This window comes from Anolis sagrei, chromosome 1 (assembly GCF_037176765.1).
Source record: "Anolis sagrei isolate rAnoSag1 chromosome 1, rAnoSag1.mat, whole genome shotgun sequence".
NCBI lineage: Eukaryota > Metazoa > Chordata > Lepidosauria > Squamata > Dactyloidae > Anolis > Anolis sagrei.
In genome coordinates this window covers 234,246,134-234,259,119 of record NC_090021.1, presented here as the reverse complement: position 1 = coordinate 234,259,119, position 12,986 = coordinate 234,246,134, and the positions used below count along the sequence as shown (strand labels likewise).

The following is a 12,986-nucleotide window of genomic DNA, read 5'->3' as shown; positions in this document are numbered from 1 at the left end:
AGTTTGGAATAACTCTACTGGCATACTCTTTGTGTATGGTACTTTCTAGTACTTTTAATCTATCTGACTTGGGAGCCCTATCAGTAGCAATGTTCCTAGCAGCATATCTTCTCATATCATGGGAGTATGCAATTCCACCTCAAGGAAAGAGACACCACGAGGCGGTATTATTAAACTGGAACAGAAAGATCATTCACTTCTGACAATCTATAAAGAAAAGGTTTCAGTTTTAAATAAAATCTGACATTGGTCATATGAGAATGAGCAAAGTTAATACAATACTAATCAAGTTCTTGTACTAGAAGCCTACCACTATTTTTTAGTTGTCACTGGTAAAATGGATTATGGTACATGGGCATACAATTATTCCAGCTTTAACACAAAGACAAAATCCAAGTGAACATACAAGACAGATCAGCAGAGATTACTGTAGAGCTCTGTTAGACTCTCCTACTTGGAATAGCAATAGTTAAGAAAGCTTTGGACCATCTGGTATCTTTCAACCACATTGAACTACATGTTATCATCCACAGATCTTACCAGTCATGCTATCTGGACATGATGGTACTTCTAGATCAACTCATTTAGAGGATGTACAGTTGGAGAAAAGATGAATCAAGCCTTTATCTGGAGTTTTGTTTTAGCATTGGGGGGGGGGGGGGGCTTTGAAGATCTGAGAGATACACATACCCAGCAAAAGACCTCAGAGGTACATACATTCTGCAACCTGGCATTTTCCACATACTGACTCAAAATGGCCTTTCTAAGGAACATGGAGACAGTTCCACTTCTGAGAAAAAGCCTAGATCCCACCCCACAGTAATGCTGTTTTTTGTAATAGAGGTATTTGAACAGTGTGAGTACTGCAGGCTACTGTGGCTAACAAATCACACTCTTCCTGTCCGTTTTGAAGATTTGCCTAGCTTTAACTAGGCAGTTTTTTTAAAAAAAAAATCTATCATGCATCCTCATTTATTTGCCACACGGCAACAGCCAGGATATCTAAATGAGATCCGGAGAGGCCCTGCTCGCGATCCCACCTGCGTCGCAGGCGCGTTTGGTGGGGATGAGGGACAGGGCCTTTTCTGTGGTAGCCCCCTGACTTTGGAACACCCTCCCCAAGGACATCAGACAAGCCCCTACACTGGCAGTCTTTAGGAAGAGCTTGAAGACCTGGCTGTTCCTGTGTGCTTTTCCAGAATAGGAAACTCCAGCAATATGTCCCAGAAGCTCTTTACCAGAGAGTTAAGATTGTCTGCACATTGCACTTACCCTAAAGTCCTACATGTTACCTGTCATACTCAACACCTTTTTAATCTGTACCCATTACAGTTGGCCCGGCCCTAGTTTTTAATTGTGTTATGGTGTATTATTTATCATCTATTGCTTTATGTTTTTGATTTGCTTTATAATGTTATGTGTGTTGTTATGTTGTTGTTTTTGAGGCCTCGGCCCATGTAAGCCGCATCGAGTCCTTCGGGAGATGCTAGCGGGGTACAAATAGTTAATAATAATAATAATAATAATAATAATAATAATAATAATAATAATTGGCACTGGGAAAGCATCACAGTATTCCCTTTTCCTGATTTCAATCAGTTTTACCACCAATCAGTGATTTGGTCTCCTCGAATCCAGCACCTGTTGGCTTTGCATGTAAACCCATTTGAAAGACAGTCCCAAGATATAAAGCAAACCAATACTTTAAAATAAACAGCCAAGGAAACATGTGATTTCTTAATTCATACCATCATGAGTTTTATGGAAAAAAAATATGAATTTGAACAAGGAAAATACATGCTGTCTATGAGGCTAACTAAAACTCAGAAACTGCTTTGCTTATATTATAGTGATACGAATTAGAATCCATTCATTATTTCATGATTTTAAAAAAAGAAATGGAACATTTTCTTTGGAAGCATTACTCAAATTACTACACACAGAGTGCTGTAACAAAAAAAAACAACAGCTCAATCTCATGATAAAGAGGAATTTTCAGATAAACACATCTGGGATGACGTTCAGTGTATGGCATACTCAGAAACCTGATAGTGGCTATCTATGGATACACAAATTTATACCAGAGTAGTACTTTAGTCCACGTAGCTTTACATTCAACAGAGAATTAAACTGACTCTAAGCATATCTACCTTTCAGAGACTGGCGGATCAGTAAACAAGCATTTAAACTTTCATCTTTCCAACCTTAAAACATGTCAAGCCAAGTCTGAATTAAAAAAAGACACAGTGATATACTTTTTTAGCCAGCCTGTAGCAACACACAAAACATAGCAGTGTCACAGATACCATTCTTTACTGTTGCTCTTCTGCTAGTTCTGGCATTTAGAGGGCCTTCTATTACCACTCTTAGTCACTAGTTGTAGTACTGCAATTTTTATCAGTTCAAACAACTCAGAAGTAGTAAGGTGCTTTGATATTTAAACCAGAAATATTCACCTTGATTCACTGAAGCTCTTTCCCACTAGAGCAACCATGAGGAAAGGTTTACTGATTAGTTGAATCCAAATCACATGACCTGATTCTCTCTTCATTAAATCCATACATTAAAATGGACTATAGGATTATAACTCCTAAGCCAGGAGTAAGATGAGCCAATAGGAACAATGGCTTGTGAAGTCATAGGATGCTATATAGCAGAATCAGCAGAAGCACCCGTCAATTTGCTCCTACATCTTCCTATGCACACCCTGCTGAAAAACATGATTTCAAATAATGACAAATAAAATCTCAAAAAGCATGAACTAGCTTTTTTAAGAACCTGCAGATTCCCCACCTTGTCAGACAAAATGATGCACATAACTATGGAACATCTATAAAGATAGGTAGATACACGGAGTAAACAGAAAGATTCAAAGCAGAAGAATACCAGAAACTAACAGTTGGTGGTCTATCAATAAAAAGTGTATTTTTATTTGATTCACTTTCATTTACTTGAATTTGTTGTTGATGCTATTTATCTATGTATTACCTTTTCTCCAGAGTTGGAAACCCAAGAGGAATATAACTATAACACCTGTTGCCATGGCCAGACCAGGCATCTTGAGGAATACAAGGAGGTGACATACTAACTTTCATTGCTTAAATACATCCTTGGCTCTTGCAGAGACCTAAGTGTCCAAAGCTCAAACTTGTGTCAAGCAACACACTCGACCAAATACACTTATGTTGTAAGAGTGTAAGCAATCCCATCTATCCAAGGGTGGAATTCCTACTCTATGATCTACCTGAGTGACCAGATGCACCACTGTCTTGTCTAAATTACACTTAATCCCCCACCCCTTTAATCTATCACTTCTATAAAATACTCATTTAGAACCACAGCACTGAATTTCAATGGAAAATAAAAAAATGGATATTTATCAGCATACTGATGGCATCAGATCCCAACATTCCTGATAACTGGTCCCAATGATTTAACGTACTACATACTACAGGGAAAAGAACACAATCTTCGGCTATGGTTCAGAACAGGAATTTTTCAGCAGAAGCCTCTGGGTTCACCTTTCCAGGAAGGAAAAGATACTCTATAAAGTAGTACTTCCAAGTCAAATTCAAATGAGATTGTCCAGAACTGCCATGATACAGTTCTTTTACGTAGAGCTCCAATAGAGCTCCTGCCTCTGAATATTCCAATGGCAGATATATGAAACAAGGACTGGTTTGAATTGAGTTTACTAGTACAAAGTTGAAAGATGATAATAATTTGAAGCTCCATTTGTCTGCGGTTTCTATGGTCAAACTCTCTAACCCTACTACAAAAAAGAGCTTGCTTGGCAGAAAAAAGTACAGGGTGAGGCAGCATAACTTCCTTTTTCAAAACTTAATAAAACCCATTGTATGAATCAGAAATTTTTATTTTTTTTATAATGTAGGCACATACCTAAAGTTGTGTTTTACGTAGTTTTGAAGATCAAATTAGGTAGGTGACATCCCCCATTCTCCGTTCTTCATACACTGAATAAACTGAATTCTGGCATTTGTCATCACTCTTGCCAGCATAGCAGGCGTTATGTTGGCAATTTCTTCCTGGATGTTGGTCTTTAAATCTTGTAGGGTACTTGGACGATTCACATAAACACAGGATTTCAAAAAACCCCATAGAAAAAAATCACAAGGGGCCAAATCTGGAGAGCGGGCCAGCCACTCCAAATCCGCTCGAAAAGTAGGCCTCAATGGCAAAAGCACACTCCTCACTGTTCCAACGCATGATGGCGACTGAACTGTGTCAGGACAAAACTTTATACTCCCACCTCTCAAATGAGACCACTAGCGCTCCGCTACATCTTCAAGCAACTGAATGGCGCACATTTTAAAAAGGAAGTTATGCTGCCTCACCCTGTAGTTTATGTTAGTCAAGTCTAAATGTTTCTGTCTGATCTTTGAAGCTAAGCAGAGTCAGCTTGGTTAGTACTTCGATAGGAGACAGTCAGTGAATACTAGGCGCTACAGGCCACATTTCAGAGGAGAGAACTGGCAAATCCACTTCTAAGTACTGTTTGCCTAAGAAATCCTTATGGTAGTTATGGAGTCATCATAAATTGATGGGTGATTTGAAGGCACATACAAATACAGACACATTACAAAGAGACATCCATTTCAATTTGAGAATTCATTTGCTATCCTATTATAATTTAGGAACTATGGGTAGATGGCTCAGAAAAATAAAATTAAAAGCCCAGTTCATACATGCAAGCTTATTATAGAATGAAAAACCCTCTCTAAAGTGAATGGCATATGTAAATATGTCAGCATAGTTCATCAGATAGAAATTTTATCAACTTAATTATAATATTTCTCCAGAAGCAATTTAACTGCATTGAGTCAAAAGATGAGGAATCAAGCAAGGTATATGAATGAATATGAACTGGCCCAACATTTCCTCCCTTGGTATTACACCTTCATCACTTTTAAAAAACTAATTTGCTCCCATTGCCTACACCCAAAGAGCCGTGAAAATGCTACATGACTATCTCAGACAATGTATGCTTGGAAAGATCTGAAAAGTATACAGATAGTATATTTTAACAAGTTTTTATAGGATATATATTCAAGAGTGCAGGCAGTCCCTAAATTATGAACAATATGGGTTCTGTAGGTTTGTTCTTAAGTTGAATTTGTATATAAGTTGGAACAGGGACATTTTTAAGTGTAACTCTATCTATCTGTTTATCTATCTATCTATCTATCTATCTATTGATAGCATAGGGAAGGATTAACACTCACTTTATGTCCCTGTGACAATTAGATTTTGTAAAATTTGGCTTGTTCTGGAAATAGGGATTAGTGAGAAAGCTTCAGTGGAGACACCTTTTCCCCATGGGAACTTTTCCAGGAGTGAATTTCCCTGAGAGGTAGATTGCTCTCACTTCCTGTTGTCTCACCTATGAGTCATTTGTATATCAGATGTTTGGACTGCCTGTATACCTGTAGCCTTCAAAAGGATAAAAAATAAAAGCAGCTATCAGAGGTAAATGGAAATGTTTATACATGGGACACAATGATTAAAAGGCAATGACTTTAAATCCACTACTTCTAGTGGATTAGGTTAATCAACTTTAGCTCACCTACATTTAAGTGGCACTTCTTTGAAATGTTCATTTTGAATAAGCAACCCAACAACATAAAAATTAAAATTATTGCAAAAGTGCTATAAAGAAATTTTGATCTTGTACTACAAACTGAAACGTTCTTTCTCTATGATTACTGAAATGTTTCATCTCTCACTTTATACATTACACAAGTATGTTTTTCTGACTCATACACGGTAGAAAAATTGATATTACATGTATAACCTATCTTTATATTAAAATTAATATTCAAGGTAGTTAATACAAAAACACAACAAAACCACCACATGATATACAGATCATTAAAACCTGAATGACAAATATAAAATGTATCAACAAGAAATAAATAACAGCATGAGAAGATTAAAACCTACTTACAGCAGAACAGTTATGATATAAAAAGCCTATCATAAAAGATATCTCTGCTGCAAACCGAATGTATTTGGCATGACTTGGTTTTCTGCTGTTCCTTGCCTTCAAATCATTTCTGACTTGGCAATATTAAGGTAAGCCTACTAGAGTTTTCTTGGCAATATTTATTTATTTTGGGGGGGGGGGGAGGGTTGCCATTGCCTTTCTCTGAAGCTGAGAGAGTTTGACTTACTCAAGTGAGTTTCTATGGTAAAGTGAAGATTCAAATGCTGTGCCCCACTGTCGTAATCCAGTACGCAAACCATTACACCACACTATCTTTCTAATGCCTTGGTAAAAAATTCTAAAACCAGGGGACAGCTATCAAAAAGCTTTTCTTCCAAGCTCCTTCCAAGAGCCTAAAATCTAGGTAGGCTCATTTGGAGAAATGCAGTATTTCAAATAGCCTCTTTCTAAATAATGAAAAGTTGTTTTTTATAACAGACCAGCAGCCAATAAAATTATTGCAAGAACATAATAACATCCTTCTTATAAATGGTCCCAGCTTACAATGTGGCAGCAGTATTCTGGACCAGCTTCCCAATATGTTTCAAAAGCAGCCCCATTTAAAGCATGTTACAGTAGTCAAAGACAAATGTAACTGAAGCCGCTATAGCTGAATCTTACAATTCAAGTAATGGGTGTAGTTGGTGCACTAAACTAACTTTCCGAGACAGTGGACTTTTCTGCAATGCCTCACAATGTAACAACTGTTTTAAAATCTCAAAAATTCCTTTCAAAATTGCTTTGTTGCTATGACACATCCTGCAGCCAAGACCCTTTATCCATGATGTTGAATAATAGTAATAATAATAATAATAATAATAATAATAAGCCATACTTTAATCATATTTCACTCTACTTCCCTGAGGAGACTCAAGAGTGGATTATCGAATACATATATGACAAACATTCAATGTCGTTATACAATTAACAACAAAGACAGACAACACATAGACAGAGGCACAGACAGACTCTGTCTGATGTAGGGCTCCAGATATACAGTCAAGTTTTAACTAGTGGTGTTGATTTACATGCCTGAAACCATGTACAGAGTGTAAGCATCTTCAGTAGTGAAAAGGATGAGTTATGTATACATTTATACAAGAGTTGCTAACTGATATAATACTGGCTGACTTTATGAGCTGCTGTTAATATCCTTTTTGAGATTTCAAAGCTGGGGAGGGAGAGAGAACAGATACATTTGAGAAGGGGATATTTACTCCTTCACAATCAGTACCATGTTTTGCAAGATAAGATTTTACACCCAAAATGCATAGCATAACACAGCACTGAAGGAGTCATTAAGATTTTAATATTCTTCTACTGTTGGGCATTGATACTATATGAGCCTTTTTATTTCTATGTATTATAAAAACCTTAATGAGGTGTTTGGCTTTTTGATGTGTTAGGCCACAGCATGTATGATCCCAGTCACTGACTGTGCTGTCTGAAGATGATGGGAACTATATGGCAATATATACTCAGGGCATCAAATTGGGGGGAAACTGCGAAGTTATTTTTATTTTATTATTAGAAGAAACTATAGTTTTTATTTTCATGTTCTTCCTACAGCAACAACTAAGACATACGTACAGGAATTTGCAGCTCTCTTTCTAACATATTTGCAATTTTGTTTGTACAATACTAAAACATTTATACTTTTAAGATAATCTGATACATGCATAAGTGAAAGCTCACTACACAAAGTCTTTCTGATTTCAGGGTTTGTTTTGTGTGTGTGTGTGTCAGGAGCGACTTGAGAAACGGCAAGTCACTTCTGGTGTGAGAGAACTGGCCGTCTGCAAGGACGTTGCCCAAGGGACGCCCGGATGTTTTGATGCTTTGCCCATCCTTGTGAGAGGCTTCTCTCAGGTCCCTGCATGGGGACCTGGAGCTGACAGAGGGAGCTCATTCGCGCTCTCCCCAGATTTGAACCTCCGACCTGTCAGTCTTCAATCCTGCCTGCACAAGGGTTTAACCCACTGCACCACCGGGAACTAAATGTGAATGATTACTGTAAAACCAGTAAATTAATTTTAGCTCTGATAACGGAGATCAGTGGTTTACAGCAACTTCCCAGTCTGCCCAAAGATCAGTCAAGCTGAGGTATGGGGTCTGACTAGATCCATTTTCTAGTCACAGCAAAGGAAATATGCTTCCAAAACTACCACATTTTCCTCTGGGAATGGTGTTTTCAGGGTGATGAGCATTGTTGGTTTTGCACAACACACAGCGTTTGGGTTTCAACAGAGAACATTTTTCAAATTATTTGCTATTCCTCTCATAAGGATTTTCACAAACTTTAAGTAGGTTTTGATAAGCATTTGTTTCATCAGTGGCATTCTTCTTGCCACTCTTCCATAAAGTCCAACTTGGTGAAGCATCTGGGTGATACTTGTTTTCATCTCAGCTACTGATCTCTCCAGCTTCTTCAGAACTAACAATAGCCTCCTGGTTGTTCTCTAAAGTTTGGTGAATGCTCTTCACTGGACAGAGTTACAGTTGAGCATATTGTTTCCCATTTTGAAAGAATGAAGCTGTACAGCACAGAATGTTCATAGATGTGGGGCTTTTTAACCAATTTTATCCAACTATTTTGATAGTGATTTGGTCTGTTAGTTTCAATATGCCGTATAACAAATTCTGGAGCCCTCAAGCAACAAATATATTTAATCTGAGATTGTGTAGGCACTGGAACTGCACTCCACTGAATTCATAGTGGAGGCAGCTGTACCTAAGCTTGTATAGACATGTCACAGCACAGTGAATGCAACAAACAAGTGCTAGTTTGTTTTTGTTTACTTAACTTTAGTGCCAAAACACAAATATTGTTTGGAAGTAAGCGAAAATCAAGGCAGAGACAAGGTTCTGCAAGTGACTGTAGATACTGACTTTAGTATAGTGTATGGCTATCCCCAAGGTTCCACAGTAAAAAAAAAGGGGGGGGGGCACTCACACATTTTCTGCAATGGTGTTCAGAGTGTGTGACACATCATAAAAAGTCACATGGGTGAGGTAGCTACACCATGAGAAATGACTGAAGCTACTTACAATTGCTAAAGCTTTTATTTGGTCTACTCACTATGCATGTAAACAAGCAATATGTTCATAGCCCTGATTATTGTCCACAACCTAACAGTGTAGTCTCTTGTCCTATTTTAGGCAAAAGTTCTTGTGTATTGATGGAATTGACTTCTAAATAACATTTTCCATCATCACGTAGCTTTCAGTTGCCTGAAACGATGTATAGAAGTGCTATTAAATCATATTTTTAATATACTGTTGTAGATACACAAACACATTGCACCAATAATTTCTTAATAGTGAACTTGAACTCAACACTGCAGTTTAGTATACTGTGGATATATTAGCCAACATGATTTTTAAAATGTTTTAACACAAGATATTTATTTCATTCAGACTGGTATCTGAGCTAATGGAATCCCCCTCTTACTTCATGAAAGTAAAAATATCCTCATTGAAGTTCTAGAGATGAATGGGATGTGGCATGAGACTACAAGGCACTTTAGAGAATTCTTTGCACAACAATTCTATTTTGTATGTCAAAATATTAGTCTTTACAAAGACAATAAATCATGTTCCTTTCAGCGCACATTGATAACATTGTGCTCTTAGAGGCATCTAATAACATTAGAGTAACTTCACATACTGAACAGCTGTATTTAAACTAAAAAAATGTTCCTTCAAATTTGCACACATCACCAATATATGAATTGTATGAATGTGATGATTTAATATGATTAGAATCTTCAATGAATCAAAGGAAAAGCTTATAAGTCCACCACATTTGTTGTTATGTTTGTTTTTAGCTCTGTACCAATAAAGAAGAAACATTCCCTTGATGTCTTTAGACAACAAATGTAGAATATTCTGTAAGATATGGATCTCCTGTCCACTATTTGCAAAGTGATCTGAAAATTTTAGGCATTTCATTCCATCCTTGTTTTTATGATGACCACCCAAACCCCTAGTTACAAAATATATCTTGCATATTTGCAAGCCTACCTTTTTGCAAACCAGTGTTAGAGATATGAAAAGAACATCATTACAACAGATTCTGCAAAATGCTTTATCAATGTCAGAGGAGATCAGATAAAACCATTAAGTTATTAACTAGTTACCATCTAAAATGATTATTTTTTCCCATCAGCACCTTAACATATATGTCAGATCATGTCTTCCATCAAAATGTCAATTATAACAGATCTCTCATATTGAACAAATTTTCTTTAGGCTGTAGAAAATAAATAGCATTTAGAGCCCTATCTATTTACGGCAAAAGACACCAGCACTTTGTACTGCAGGCAGACCTAAAGTGATCAACAGATGGAGCAGCCACAACAATGATCATCCAATTGAGCTCTCTCAGTCTTCCTCACTTAATTAAACTTCATATTCTATATTCACTCACAATACCACTTACATGAAGTGTGCAAGGGTTTCCATCTTAAAAGCTGTAGGAATTAAAAATCATCACAGAAACTCAATAAACCTTGTTTACCAAAGGAAAGCAAGCTATAATGTCCTTCACTTTTAATTCATATTAAATTAGTTACACATTTCAATAAAGCCCCCTCCCATTAGTCTCAAAAACAATAGGTGAGTTTATATATCTTGATTAGTTTGGATCAAATCACTTCTAGAAAGTGAACATATTAGAAAGGCATGTATAGCTGGTTTTTACATCCTGTGGTATGAGATTCTCTTGATATGGGTAGTGGTTTTACAGGTAATTCTATCAAGCCCAACCCATTCTACCCATCCCAAATACTAAATTCTCTTGACTCACGTAAAGGCGAAGAAGAGTGTTGTAGCTCCTACTAGGAAGATTGCAGCAGCTGATACAGGGACATACTTGCTGGGTTTGAATCTCTTTCCAGATGCTGCTGGCATGTTGGAGCTCTGGTGGATGATCTGCCCTGCAGCATAGCCCAGGCCCAACTGGACTCAGAAAGGACAAGAAAAGTGGGGAGAGGAACCTTCGAATTGGAAGGCAATGTGTGCAGGAATAAGTTTAAACAGTTTCCCAAGTTCTTAAAGTTAGCTGTTAGTAGACTGAGACCAGAATGACAATATCATCAATATAGTACTGGATTTCAACAAAACTTGAGTAGTTTTCACAACTGAAAGAGGTTTCATGAAACAACCAGGGGAATTCAGCACCTATTTGTAAGACTTCTGCAGGGCATGGGAATTTAAAAAAATACAAAACAAGAGCTTATACTCCATTTTAAAAAGCTAGTGACTCTGCACAAATAGTGCAAATTATGCAAGTTCTTGGACCAAGCAAGTTTTGACAGAGAATGTACTCTTGTAAGTAGCTATTGGAGATGGCCCTCTTCTGAAGGTGATATAAATGGTTGGAAAAAAGTAGCAAATGAAGTAACAGAACTGGATCCTCCAGTAAAAAACAGAAGGATAAGAGATGGGTGCTCTGAAGAAAATGATGAGGAAAAAAACAAAAAGTGTCAACAAATTGGGTTTCAGGGTTTCATCTATTACTTTATTTGGGGAAAGCCCTTTGTAATTTCCAAGGTAGAATTTGAGTAAAATTCTCCTTTTTACTCTGCTCTTTGTATAAGGTAGTACATTTTTGTGGCTGCTCAGGCGAGGGTTATCCTTCTATCAAATCTACCAGTCTTCCACACATCTTCTTCACCTTCCCCAATGGTCCTCTTCTTCTAATGTAAAAGCACTCCCCCAATTTCATCAGGAATAGGGCTGGCTGTCTGGCAGTTGTTGTTTAATTTTGTTTATTTCTCTCTTGACTGCTAAATCCGGGCAACAGCTGGTGCAAGGTTGATCTGTAAAGCCTTTTCTTTCAAGGGGGAGCGAGGGACACTCTGGGGGGCTGTCGTTGTGTCTTCTTATTATTTGTGCTCTTGTGAACAATGCTCTGAATCCTTTAAAAAGACTACCTTTCAAAACAGAAAATAGAGTTTCAAGCTTCTTCTATAATGATCCATCAGTTGTGTCTATAGTAGATTGGGACAGGGGGTTCAGTTTTCAAATAATGGTTTTCAAAAAACCAAAATGCAATTGAGAAGAGGGAAACTGTTGTCTGGGGCTTCCATATCCATGATGTATAATAAGTTGTCTGCTCCAGGGTTGCTCCACTGTCATGATCTCATCCCATAAGACAAATCCATCATGATTCATTCATTTTGTTTTAATATTCTTAATATTGTTTTAAAAAGCTTTCCATCTTGAGCTCTTTCCTTTTCCTAGAAGAGATAAAGATAATAATTAGGAATTCCCAATCTATAATATACTTATCTAGCACATGGCATAACACTGGATCTGTAGCATAAATCTAAAGCGGAAGGAGAGCACTATACTTAATCAAGAACCTATAATTAGGTATGAGATTTTCATGACTCACTTTCCACATTATGACATTCATCCCACATATTCTAAATGGTCAACATTCAGCATACTATAAACTGTTAGGGGCTCACACATGCCAATATTACACTTCTATTTCATCTTTTCTCCAAATTACACATTCAGCACTCTGTTTCAACTGCTTTGTACAATTCACTAAATCACTAAAGACATGTTTTTGTTGAGAGTCCCTCCCCCATTTCTTTTAACACTCCTAAGCCATATTTTTCACTTACAAATTATCATCATTATGGACTTTACAGCAACAATCAATATGAAAACATTTACTCCAATTTCCATGAATTCATTCCCTACAGTTTATTTTCATGCACAGAAGAATCACAAACGATACTTGCTGCTCTACAACAAAATATAACCAATTTACTCATCTACATGTTTCTACATCAATTAATATGTTGCTGATACATTTTAGGGTTAGACCACACCTGGAATATTGCGTCCAATTCTGGGCACCACAATTCAAGAGAGATATTGACAAGCTGGAATGTGTCCAGAGGAGGGCGACTAAAATGATCAAGGGTCTGGAGAACAAGCCCTATGAGGAGCGGCTTAAGGAGCT

At 37.2% G+C, this 12,986-nt stretch overlaps 1 protein-coding gene across 1 annotated transcript in view; it reads right to left on the bottom strand.

Moving 5' to 3' along the window:
• The window catches only part of ZDHHC5 (zinc finger DHHC-type palmitoyltransferase 5), a 59,301-nt gene that overhangs the window by 27,747 nt on the left and 18,568 nt on the right, over positions 1-12,986 (bottom strand). Inside the window, exon 2 of the mRNA XM_060771712.2 lies at positions 10,812-12,246. Coding sequence (XP_060627695.2) covers positions 10,812-10,915 — 104 coding nt within the window. The 5' untranslated portion in view covers positions 10,916-12,246. The remainder of the gene's footprint in view (positions 1-10,811; positions 12,247-12,986) is intronic.